The sequence below is a fragment of the Chiloscyllium plagiosum genome, unplaced genomic scaffold, assembly GCF_004010195.1.
Source record: "Chiloscyllium plagiosum isolate BGI_BamShark_2017 unplaced genomic scaffold, ASM401019v2 scaf_3524, whole genome shotgun sequence".
NCBI classification, from domain to species: domain Eukaryota; kingdom Metazoa; phylum Chordata; class Chondrichthyes; order Orectolobiformes; family Hemiscylliidae; genus Chiloscyllium; species Chiloscyllium plagiosum.
In genome coordinates this window covers 13847-25024 of record NW_025212953.1, presented here as the reverse complement: position 1 = coordinate 25024, position 11178 = coordinate 13847, and the positions used below count along the sequence as shown (strand labels likewise).

General features: G+C 52.7%; 1 protein-coding gene across 1 annotated transcript in view; it reads left to right on the top strand.

Annotated features, from left to right (window-relative positions):
• Positions 1 to 5784, top strand: part of LOC122547507 (putative uncharacterized protein DDB_G0271982) — a gene marked incomplete at its 5' end in the record, with an annotated part of 7951 nt that extends 2167 nt beyond the window's left edge. The window contains 3 exons of the mRNA XM_043686117.1: positions 63 to 180; positions 5288 to 5460; positions 5693 to 5784. Coding sequence (XP_043542052.1) covers positions 63 to 180; positions 5288 to 5460; positions 5693 to 5784 — 383 coding nt within the window. The remainder of the gene's footprint in view (positions 1 to 62; positions 181 to 5287; positions 5461 to 5692) is intronic.
• Between the last annotated feature and the right edge of the window lie 5394 nt (positions 5785 to 11178).

Below are 11178 nucleotides of genomic sequence, written 5' to 3'. Positions count from 1 at the left end.
GGATGTGAGAGGGAGAACGGGGGGGGGCGAGAGAGAGAGTGAGTGGAGGGGGACGAGAGAGAGAGATCGAGAAAAAAGGGCAGAAAAAGCGAGAAAGGGCAAGAGCGAGAGGCGTGAGAGAAAGAGGAAGAGAGGGAAAGGGGGGCAAGAGAATGTGTTCAACAGAGAGAGGGAGAAAGGGTGCGATAGAGGGAGCAAGAGAGAAAGGTTCAGGCGCGAGGGAGAGAGAGACCGGGCGAAAGGGAGAGACAGAGAGAGGATAAGGAAGAGAAAGACAAGGAAAAAGACAGACAGAGAAAGTGCGAGACAAAAAAGGGACGAGAGAGAGAGAGAGATGTGGGCGAGAGAGTGAGAGAAAGGGGTGGCGAGAGAATGGGGTGGCGAGAGACAGAGGGAGCGACAGATAGAGAGGATGAGAGAGAGGCAGAGGAAGCGAGACAAAGAGAGTGGATGCATGCGAGAGAGATTGGGCGAGAGATGGGGAAAGAGAAAGCGGGGTGAGCGAGGGCGAGACAGAAAGTGCACGAGAGAGAGATGGGGCAAGAGAGAAATAGAGAGAGCAAGGTTAGATAGGGTGATGAGACAGAGAGACGGGGGCGACACTGAGAGACAGAAGGCGAGAGAGCGAAGTAGAGAGAGATGGGGTTGAGAAAGATAGAAAGAGGGGGCAAGAGAGTGAGAGGTCATGTGATAGAGACAGAGAGCGAAGAGAGACAGCTACAGATAAATGAGGGTGAGAGAGAGGAAACAGGGGCAAGAGAGAGATAGAGAGGCGAGAGCCAGAGTGCGAGAGAGAGAAGATGACAGAGAGAGGGTGCAAAAGGGGGTGTGAGAGAGAGAGACAGTGTGCGAGAGAGTGTGGTAGAGAGAGAGGGTGCAAGATGGAGGGAGAGTGAGGGAGTGGGGAGAAAAAGAGGGGGAGCATAGGGAAGGGAGAGAGAGAGTGTTGAAGAGGGGGATGGGCGAGAGAGAGAGGGAACGAGAGAGAATGAGGTGAGAGAGAGTGAGTCCGAGTTAGAGCGAGAGAAAATGCAAGAGTGAAGTGGGGCGAGATAGCGGTGTCGAGAGAGATATGGAAGAGAGCGAGGTAGACAGAGCGGATGCGGGAGAGGAAGAGGGCGAGAGCGAAGTGGTGGCAGAGGGAGAGTAAGGGGGCAAGAGAGAGATCGATAGAGACACAGAGGAAGAGAGACAAATAGAGATGACACGAGAGAGAGAGGTGGGATGAGTGGAAGCGAGAGAAAAGAGGGTGTGGGACAAGGGCGTGAGAGAAAGACTGCAAGGGATAGAGGTTCGGGCGAGAGAGAGAAACGCTGCGAGAGAGACAGGGACGAAGGAGAGACAGAGAGACGGTAAGAGAAAGAGAGACAGAGAGAGACAAAGAAAGTAAGACAGAGATCGAGGGCGAGAGAGTCAAGGGATAAGAGACAGAGTGGTGGGTGAGGTAGAGAGAGAGCAGAGGCGAGATATATTGTGAACGGGAGAAAGAGGGGGCAAGACAGAGAGAGAAAGGGGCTGACAGAGGGAGAGGTGGCAAGAGACAGAGAGTGGGTGAGAGAGACGATGAGGCGAGAGGATGGTTTGGGTTTGTGTGTGTGAGTGAGAGAGAGAGAGAGACAGGGGAGACAGACCGAGAGGGCGAGACAGACAGAGAAAGAGAGAGAGGATGAGAGCGATGCAGGGCAAGCAAGAGAGGGGGCTGTAGAGACAAGGCGTGACCGAGAAGAGAGAGAGAGAGAGAGAGAGAGAGACAGGGGAGACAGACCGAGAGGGCGAGACAGACAGAGAAAGAGAGAGAGGATGAGAGCGATGCAGTGCAAGGAAGAGAGGGGGTGTAGAGACAAGGCGTGACCGAGAATGAGGGGATGCGAGAGAGATAATAAGAGAGGGGGCAAGAGAGAAATAAAGAGGAAGGGGACGAGCGAGCGAGGTCGAGAATAAAAGAGACAGAGAAAGAGAGAGAGGGCAAGAGTGAAAGGGGTGAGAGAACGTGGACTAGAGGGAGAGGGGAGGAGAGAGAGGGTTCAAGAGACAGGGAAAAAGGGTGCGATTGAGCGGGCGAGAGAGAGGATTGGCCGAGGTAGAGATGGAGCGTCAAAGAGAGAAGGATGAGGGCAGACAGAGAGAGCATAAGAGATAGAGAGAGAGAAAGAAAAAGAGAGACAGTGAGAAAGTGGGCGAGAGATACAAGGGGCAAGTTAGAGAGAGAGATAGGCGAGTGAGAGATAAAAGGGTGAAGAGAGAGAGAGGCAATAGAGGCAGAGGGCGAGAAGAGGAAGAGAGAGAAAGATGGAGGGCATGAGTGAGAGAGAGGAGAACTAGAGAGAGATGGGGCAAGAGAGAAATAGAGAGAGCGGCAAGAGAGTGGGTGGTGAGAGAGAGACGGGGGCGACACTGAGAGACAGATGGCGTGAGAGCGAAGTAGAGAGAGATGGGGTTGAGAAAGAAAGAGAGAGTGGATGAGAGAGAGGTCATGTGAGATAGAGAGAGCGAGAGATAGGCCTACAAAGTGACGGGGAGAGAGAGAGACGTTTCAGGGGTGTTGTCGGGAGGGAGGAGAGAAGAATGGATGAGAGAGATAGCGAGAGGTTTGCGTCAGAGTGAGCGAGAGAGAGAGGATGAGTGAGGGGGATGAGAGAAAGGGACGTGAGAGAGAAAGGACGAGAGAGAGATGGGGCGAGAAAGAAAGAGAGAGACGGGGTGAAGCAAAGAATGAATGAGGTTGATAAAAGTAGAGAAAGAAAGAGAGACAGAGTGGAATTGAGAGAGCGAGAGGGCGAAAGAGAGCGCCTGAGACAGAGGGAGAGTACGGGGGCGAGAGAGACAGATGAGAAAGGGAGGTGATAAAGGGTGTTGAGAGAGAGAGACGGGTCGACAGTGAGAGACAGACGGCAAGACTGACAGAGAGGACGAGAGAGATAGACGATGAGAGAGTGGGCGGCGAGGTTGAGAGAGGGACAGAGAGAAGCAAGGGGTGTACGAGAGCGAGGGGGCTAGGGAGAGAGTGAGTGTGAGGGGGCAAGAGAAAGAAGAGAGAGGAAGGTGACGAGAGATTTCGATAAAGAGATAGAGAAAAAGAGAGATAGGGAGAGAGTGAGAGGGCACGACAGAGAGAGTAACAGACAGAGAGACAAAGAGAAAGAGACACAGAGACAGGGTGCGAGAGTGGAGGACGAGATGGAGAGAGGTGGGCGATAGAGACAAACGTGTGGCTAGAGAGAGGGATGAAACAGAGGACACTAGAGAGAGGGCAAGAGAGACACAAAGGAAGAGAGACAAAGATAGCGGATGCTGGGGGTGTGAACGAGAGGATGAACGGAAGAGAGAAAAGTGCGTGAGAGAGAAGACGTGAGAGAGATAGAAGGGGACGAGAGGCGTAAACAGCAGTGAGGGGGTATGATAAAAGTGGGTGAGAGAGAGGGGCGCAAGAGAAGTGGGTCCGGGAGAGACAAGGGGCGATGAAGAGCAAGGGTGTGTGTGAGAGAGAGAAGGAGAGAGGGGGCGAAAGAAAGAAAGAGAGAAGAACGGGATGAGAGAGAGAGGTCGAGAAACAGAGAGAGAAGGCAAGAGCGAGAGGGGCGAGTGAGAGAGAGGACGAGAGGAAGAGGGGGCGAGAGAGAAGTTTCAAGAGATAAAGAGAGGCTGTGCGAAGGAGAGAAATGTGGTTGACAAAGAGAGAGAGAGGTCGTGAAAGAGAGAGAGGGCGAGAGAGAGAGGCACGTGTGAGTGAGGGTTAGAGAGAGAGGGAGTTGAGAGAATGAGAGAGAGGGGAAAAGACATAGGGGTCGAGAGAGAAGGGGCGGTCGAGAGATAGAGAAAAAGAGAGGCGGGCGAGAGAGAGAGACAAAGAGAAAGAGAAAGAGAGACAGGCGAGGTAGATGAGACAGAGGGAGCGAGAGGGGGGAGAGAGGCAGAGACAGGGTGAGAGAGAGATGGATGCGAGAGACTGGGTGAGAGCGATAGCGAAGGCAACAGAGAGACAGAGAAAGAGAGAGAGGATGGGAGATAGTCGGTGCCAGAGAGAAGGAGAGTGGCCGAGAAAGACAAGCGGAAACCAAGAGCAAGGGTGTGCAAGATAGAGAAACTGATAGAGGGTGAGAAAGAGAAAGAGAGAGGAAGGGGATGAGAGAGAGAGATTGATAAACAGAGAGAGGGTAGTGAGAGTAAGAGACAGAGGAAAAGAGGGAGGGGGGCGAGAGAGACAGGTTTAAAGACAGAGGGAGAAAAGGTGCAAAAGAGGGAGGTCGGGGTGAGGGAGAGAGACGGGGCAAGAGAGACAGAGTGGTGAGGGAGAGACCGAAAGAGGGCAAGAGAGAGAGAAAGAGAGGAAGACAAAGGGAAAGAGAGCGAGAGAGAGGGCGAGAGAGACAAAGGACCAGACAGAGGGAGAAGCGGGCGAGACAGAGAGAGGGAGAGGGAGAGAGCAGAAACGAGAGAGGGAGAGGGTGAGAAAGAGATGGAGGCGAGACAGGGAGAGGGAGACATCAGAAGCGAGAGAGCGAGAGGGTGAGAAAGAGATGGAGGCGAGACAAAGAGAGAAAGTAGCCGAGAGAGGGGGAGAGGTGGTGGCGAGAGAACAGGGCACGAGAGAGACAGAGGAAGAAAGACAAAGAGCGAGTGCACGAGTGAGGGAGGGAGACGGGGCGAGTGAGGGGGCGAGAGAAAGAGGCGCGAGAGAGAGGCAGAGAGAGAGGGACGAGACAGAACGGTGCGAGAGAGATGGAGATAGATGGGGCAAAGTAGAGGGGAGAGTGAGGGACTGGGGAGAGATAGACGAGATAGAGATCGGACGATAACGGAAATGGTGTGAGAGAGAGAGGAGGCGACAGAGAGAGTGGGTGCGAGATAGAGAGAGATAATGTGCAAGAGGTAGAAGCGGGGACGAGAGGGATGTGTCGAGAGGGATCAGGAGAGACAGAGTGGAAGCAAGAGAGCGAGAGGGGGGAAATAGAGGGAGAGAAAGCGGGTGACAGAGAAATGTGCAAGAGACAGAGATAGGGCTAGAGAGATGGAGCGAGGCGATAGAGGGTGGTGAGAGAGAGAGAGACAATGGTCGACAATGATAGACAGATGGCGAGACAGCGACAGAGAAATGGGGACAGAGTGCGAGAGAGATAGAGGACTAGAGAGAGGGTGCGAGAGTGGGAGAGGGATTGAGAGAGATGGGGGCGTGCGAGAGTGAGGCGGCGTGAGGTGAGTTGGAGAGGGTGCGAGAGACAGTTGTTTCAAGATAGAGGGAGAAAGGATGCGGGGAGTGTGGAAGAGAGAGCGAGATTGGGCAAAAAAGAGATGGGACGAGAGAGAAGGAGATGAGGCGAGAGAGAGAGAGGAGGCGAGAGAGAGAGAGACATTGTGTGAGAGATAGAGAGAGAAGACGCAAGAGAGAGAAGTGGGTGCGAGAGAGACGTGTCGACAAAGACAGGGGAGAGAGAGACAGAGTGAATACGAGAGAAAAAAAGGGTGAGAGAGAGGGGTGAGACAATCTGAGAGAAATTGTTCGAGAGATGGGCGGTGAGACACTGTTTGGGCAAGAGAGAGAGGTAGACGTGAGAGAGGGTGGTGAGAGAGAGAAAGGGGCAACAGTGAGAGTCAAAGGGCGTGAGCGGGCCAGATGAAGAGAGACAGAGAGAGAGATAGAAGACGTGAGAGGTGGCGAGTATGAGAGTGGGTGAGAGGGACGGGGGCGTGGGAGAGCGAGAGGGGGCAGGGGAGTCAGAGAGACGGGCCGAGAAAGAGAAAGAGAGAGGAAGGGGACGGGAGAGTGAGGTAGAGAAAGAGAGATAGGGCGAGAGCGAGGGGGCGAGAGAGAAATAGTGTGAGGGAGAGAAAGAGAGAGACAGACGGAGGTGAGAGAGTGGAGGCGAGAGGAAGGAGACAGAGAGAAGATTGCAGCGAGAGAGATAAAGGGAAAGAGAGACAGAGAGAGGGCAACAGAGAGTGAAACCGACGGCGAGAGAGGGACAAAAGAGAGAGAGGGTGAGAGAGAGACAGAGGAAGACAGACAAAGAGAGATGACACGAGAGAGAGTGGGGGCGGGAGTAACGAAGTGAGAGGATCGTGAGGGAGAAAGAGGAGACGGGGCAAAGGGGAGTGAGAGAGATAGGTTTGAGAAAGAGAAAGAGACGTTGTGAAAGAGACTGCAGGCGACGGAGAGAGGCATGCGTGAGAGGGCTCGAGATAGATGGGGTAAGGGAGAGACAGAGAGATAGGGGTCGTGAGAGAGAGAGTGGGCGTGAGAGGGGTTGGTCATGAGAGGGAAAAGAGAGAGTGGGCGGGGGAGAAAGAGAAACAGTAAGAATGACAGAGAGAGAACGCAAGAGAGAGGAATGCATTAGAGAGAGAGCGGGAGAGAGAAACTTGCGAGAGAGACAGAGACGAGAGATGGAGGGGCAAGCGAGAGTCGGCGAGAGAGGGATTAAGAGAGAGAGAGACAAAACGAAAGCGAAAATGGGAGAGAGCACAAGATAAAGAGGGGGCGAGGGAGAGAGTGCCGAGACAGAGAAAGATAAAAGAGCTGGGGGGGCAAGAGACAGAGAGGCGGTGAAAGAGAGATGGAGGCAGGAGAGGGGGTATGGGAGAGACATGGGGTGACAGAGAGCGAGAGAGAGAGACAAAGAGAGAGAGAGGGATGAGGGAGAGAAATGGTGTGAGAGAGACAGAGGGTGTCCGTGAGTGATTGGGGGTGAGATAACGAAAGAGAAAGGGGGCGAGAGAGTGAAAGAGAGAGTAAGCGCCGAAAGAGAAAGTGATTGAGAAAGAGATAGAGAGAAAGAGAGAGGGCAAGATCGAGAGGGGCGGGAATAAGAGGACAAGAGGGAGTGGGAGCGGGAGAGAAAGGGTTCAAGAAAGAGGGAGAAAGGGTGGGAGGGATGGGGCAAGCAAGAGGTTCGCGCGAGTAAGAAATGGGGCGGGGACGAGAGAGACACAGACCGAGGGTACAAGAGAAGGAGAAAGACAAAGAGAAAGAGAGGCAAAGAGAAGGTGCGGAAAGGGAGACAAAGTGAGATGACACAAGTGAGAGAGAGAGGAAACGAGAGAGTGTTGTGAGAGAGGGGACAGAAGGATAGAGATGGGATGAAGTAGAGAGAGATGAGGCTGAGAAAGATAGAGCGAGGGGACGAGGGGGAAAGAGGTCGTGTGAGACAGAGGGCGAGGGAGAGCGGGGGCGAGAAAGAGACGGGGTGAGAGAGATGAGAGAGGGAGCAAGATAGAGAATGAGAGACAAAGATAAAGACAGACAGAGACAGAGGGCGAGAGATAGAGGGCTGAGAGTGAGAGGGACGAGAGTCAGAGTGCAAGAGAGAGAATGAGAGAGAGATGGACGAGAGAGGGAGCACGAGAGAGACGTGGCAAGACAGAGGAGGAGGGAGCGTGAGGTACAGGGACAAATGGAGAGAGGGTAGTGAGATAGGAGAGAGGAAGCAGTGGGAATGGAAAGAAAGAAGGCAGAGCGAGAGAGAGATCGGGCGAGACAGAGGTGGGACCACACAGAAGGAGATGAGTTGAGAGAAGAGGCGAGAGTGTTTGCGAGAGAGAGAGAGAGTGAGTGAAGATGCAAGAGAGAGACGTTGGTGCGAGAAAGAGGTGTCGACAGTGATAGTTGAAGAAAGCAAGAGAGAGTGCTGAAACGAGAGAGTGAGATGCGAGAGAGATCGGGCGAGACAGAGGTGGGACCACATAGAAGGAGATGAGTTGAGAGAGGAGGCGAGAGTGTTTGCGAGAGAGAGAGAGTGAAGATGCAAGAGAGAGACGTTGGTGCGAGAAAGAGGTGTCGAGAGACATAAGTGAAGAAAGCAAGATAGAGAGCTGAAAGGAGAGAGTGAGATGAAAAGGGAAAAAAGCGAGACAGAGGGAGAGAAGGGGCGCGAAAAAGAGGAGGTGGGAAACAGATAGAGAGCGAGAGAGAGTGAGGCAAGGTAAGGTCGTGAAAGAGAGACTGGGGCGAGCTAGGGAGGGTGAGAGATAGTACGCGAGAGAAGGTCGAGACTGATGTAAAAAGATGCGAGAGTGGTGTTTGGCGAGGGTGAGATGGGGCCAGAGAGAGAGGTTTGTGAGCGGGATTCAGAGTAAGGGAGAGAAAGAGAGGGGCAAAGAGAGGGAGGGCGAGAGACTGAAGGGACGAGGGAGAGGTAGGCGAGAGGGAGACACATCAGTGGCGAGAGAGAGGAGTGGCGACGATTCAGAGAGGACGCTAGGGAGTGTGGGGGAGAAAGAGAGACAGAGAAAGAGGGATACAGAGAGAGGAAGTGAGGGAGAGTGGACGAGAGACGGTGGTAAGAAAGAAAGTGTGTTTGAGAGAGTAGAGCGACAGAGAGAGAGGGGCATGGCGAGAGAGAGAGAGAGAAGCCCAGACACAGAGAGAGTGAGGCTGGAAAAGAGGGTGAGAGTGAGAAAGCGGGGGGAACACACAGAGAGAGAGAGAGAAATTGAACGAGAAAGAGGGCCAAAGAGATAGAGGGCGAGAGAGAGGATACGAGAGAGAGAGGAGGAGTGAGAGAGACAGAGAGGCGACATAGAAGTGTTTGAAATAGTGAGCAAGAGGTTGCGAGAGAGAGAGGGGAGAAGGGGGAGATAGGGGATGAGAGAGCGTGATGGTGAGAGATTAAGAGAGAGATGGTGAAAGAGAGAGGAGGTGTGAGAGAAACAGACGACGAGAGAGATGGGTGGGAGAGAGAGGGGGAAGAGAGAGAGAGAAAGAGGGGCGAGAGAAAGAGGAAGTGAGGGTGGCGAGTGATAAGGGAAAAGTGAGAGAGGGAAAAAAGAGAGACGGTGAGAGAAAGAGAGTAGATGAGACAGAGAGCGCGGAAAAGAGAAATACGGGGTGCGTGAGTTACAGAGAGAGGAGACAAACAGAGAAGGGGTGAGAAGAGAAAGAGGAAGTGAGGGTGGCGAGTGATAAGGGAAAAGTGTGAAAGGGAAAAAAGAGACGGTGAGAGAAATAGAGTAGATGAGACAGAGAGCGCGGAAAAGAGAAAAACGGGGTGCGTGAGAGACAGAGAGAGGAGACAAACAGAGAAGGGGGGAGAAGAGAGAGCCAGGGTAAGAGGCAGAGAGAGGGGCGAGAGAGGGGTGCGAGAGAGCGGGTCCAGAGAGATAGAGAGAGTTAGAGGACGAGAGAGGCAGAGCAATGATAGAGACTAATACGGGGCAAGAGAGAGAGGGCCGAGAGAAAGAGAGGGAGAGGGCGAGATAGCGAGATAGGTGTCAAGTGAGAAAAAGAGAGCGGGAGGGTACGAGAGAGGGTGACAGGACGAGAAAGGAAGAAAGAGAGTGGGCGAGAGAGAGGGGGGATGAGAGAGCGATGGGGCAAGAGAGAGAGTGAGAGAGAGAGAGAGAGAGAGAAAGACGAGGCGAAGGAGAAAGAGATGGATTTGAGAAAGAGAGAGAAAGAGAGACGGTGAGCTGGAGCAAGAGACCGTTTGAGAGATTGCGAGGGTGAGAGCGGCGGAGAGAGACGGGGCGAGACAGAGAACACTCGGGGCGATAGAGTGCGAGTCTAGAGGGGACGAGAGAGGAACTGTGGGTGTGAGGTCGAAAAAGTGAAGACGTGAAAGAGAGAGATAGCGACAGACAGGGTGAGAGGGAGAGAGAGTTGGAGCCAGGGAGTGAGAGAGGGCGAGTGAGAAAGAGATGGCGAGAGAGCGAGGGGACGAGAGATCGACGGGGCCAGAGAGAAAGAGAGAGATGAGGCGAACGAGAAAGAGATGGGTTTTAGAAAGAGAGAAAGAGATACGACGAGAGAGAGAGAACACTCGGGAAAGAGAGAGAGCGGGCGAGAGCAAGAGCGGGCGAAAGACGGGAAAGTGATCGAGAATGGCGATAGTGAGAAAGATTGCGAGAGAGAGGCAGGATGAGAGAGAGGGGACGAGAGAGGGGTCAGGAGAGAAGCGGAGGGAGAGAGTGCGGCGCCGAGTGGGAGTGAACGGGGCGAGAGGAGGCAAGAGAGGGAGTCTGGAGAGAGAGGATGAGAGGGCGAGAGTGGGCATGAGATAGAGAGTGAAGATGCGAGAGAGAGTGATGTGAGACAGGGAGGGGTCAACAGAGAGACCACGAGAGAGCGGGAGCTAGAGACCGTTTGAGAGATTTCAAGAAAGAGACAGGGTAAGAGACAAGTTTGGGAGAGTTTGAGAGAATGGGAGAGAGACAGAGAATGCGAGAGACAGAAAGGAGAGACAGAGAGAGGGCACAAGGGAGAGAGAGGGGAATATGAGAGTGGGACAGAGAGAGATTTAGCAATAGAGTGCGGACGAGAGAGAGAAAGGGGGCGAGAGAGTGAGGGTCGAGAGGGGACAAAAGAGAAACAGTGGATGCGCGGTAGGGAAAGTGATTATGTGAAAGAGAGAGATAGGAACAGAGACGGTGAGAGGGAGATAGAGCGGGAGTGAGAGAGTGAGAGAGTGCGAGTGAGAGAGATGGTGAGAGAGAGAGGAAGAAAGTGTGCGAGGAAGACAGAGAGGGGGCGAGAGAGTGAGAGACGGCGAGAGAGGGTTCTGAGGTCGATGGTATGAGAGAGAGATAGAAAGTAGGGGCAAGATAGAGACAGATAGTGACCTCCTGTGATTTTCCAGCACCGCAATCTCGGCTCTGATCTCCGGCATTTGCAGTCCCTACTTTATCCTAATGATTAGAAAGAAGTTATTTTGTTTTGTTTGAAATGCTGTTCCATTTTGTCTGATTCCAGACCGTGGCATTAACTGGGATTCTTGCCAAGTCTAAACCTCATCGGCTGATGACGTCAGCAAGCAGTCAAGCTGCTTGGATCCTGGTTGATTTTTGCAGAAAGACTGCAGTTATTTATTCCGGAGACAGACAGAGGAAACCTCATCCAGACTGATTAATTCATCAGATCTGCTGCAGGTCATATACCAGTGCAAACAATTTGGGCTCACAATATGGAGATTTCAGTTCTCAGTCATATTCAAAGCAATCTTTGTTCTATTTGTTCAATCTTATTCAACTATGCACAGTTCATTTCAGATTATCACAATTACTGAAATACAATCTCAGAACAATGAGCTTTTACCGACATTATTATTGGTAGTGGCGATGGAGTGAGTTACCACATTGTATCAGCACCTGTCAACATAAGATGTTACCTGCTCCATTGTTCAAATGTACACACTTTTTCTTCCTCACGCAAATCTTTTTCACATCACTGACTTCGATTCTCTCGTTCCA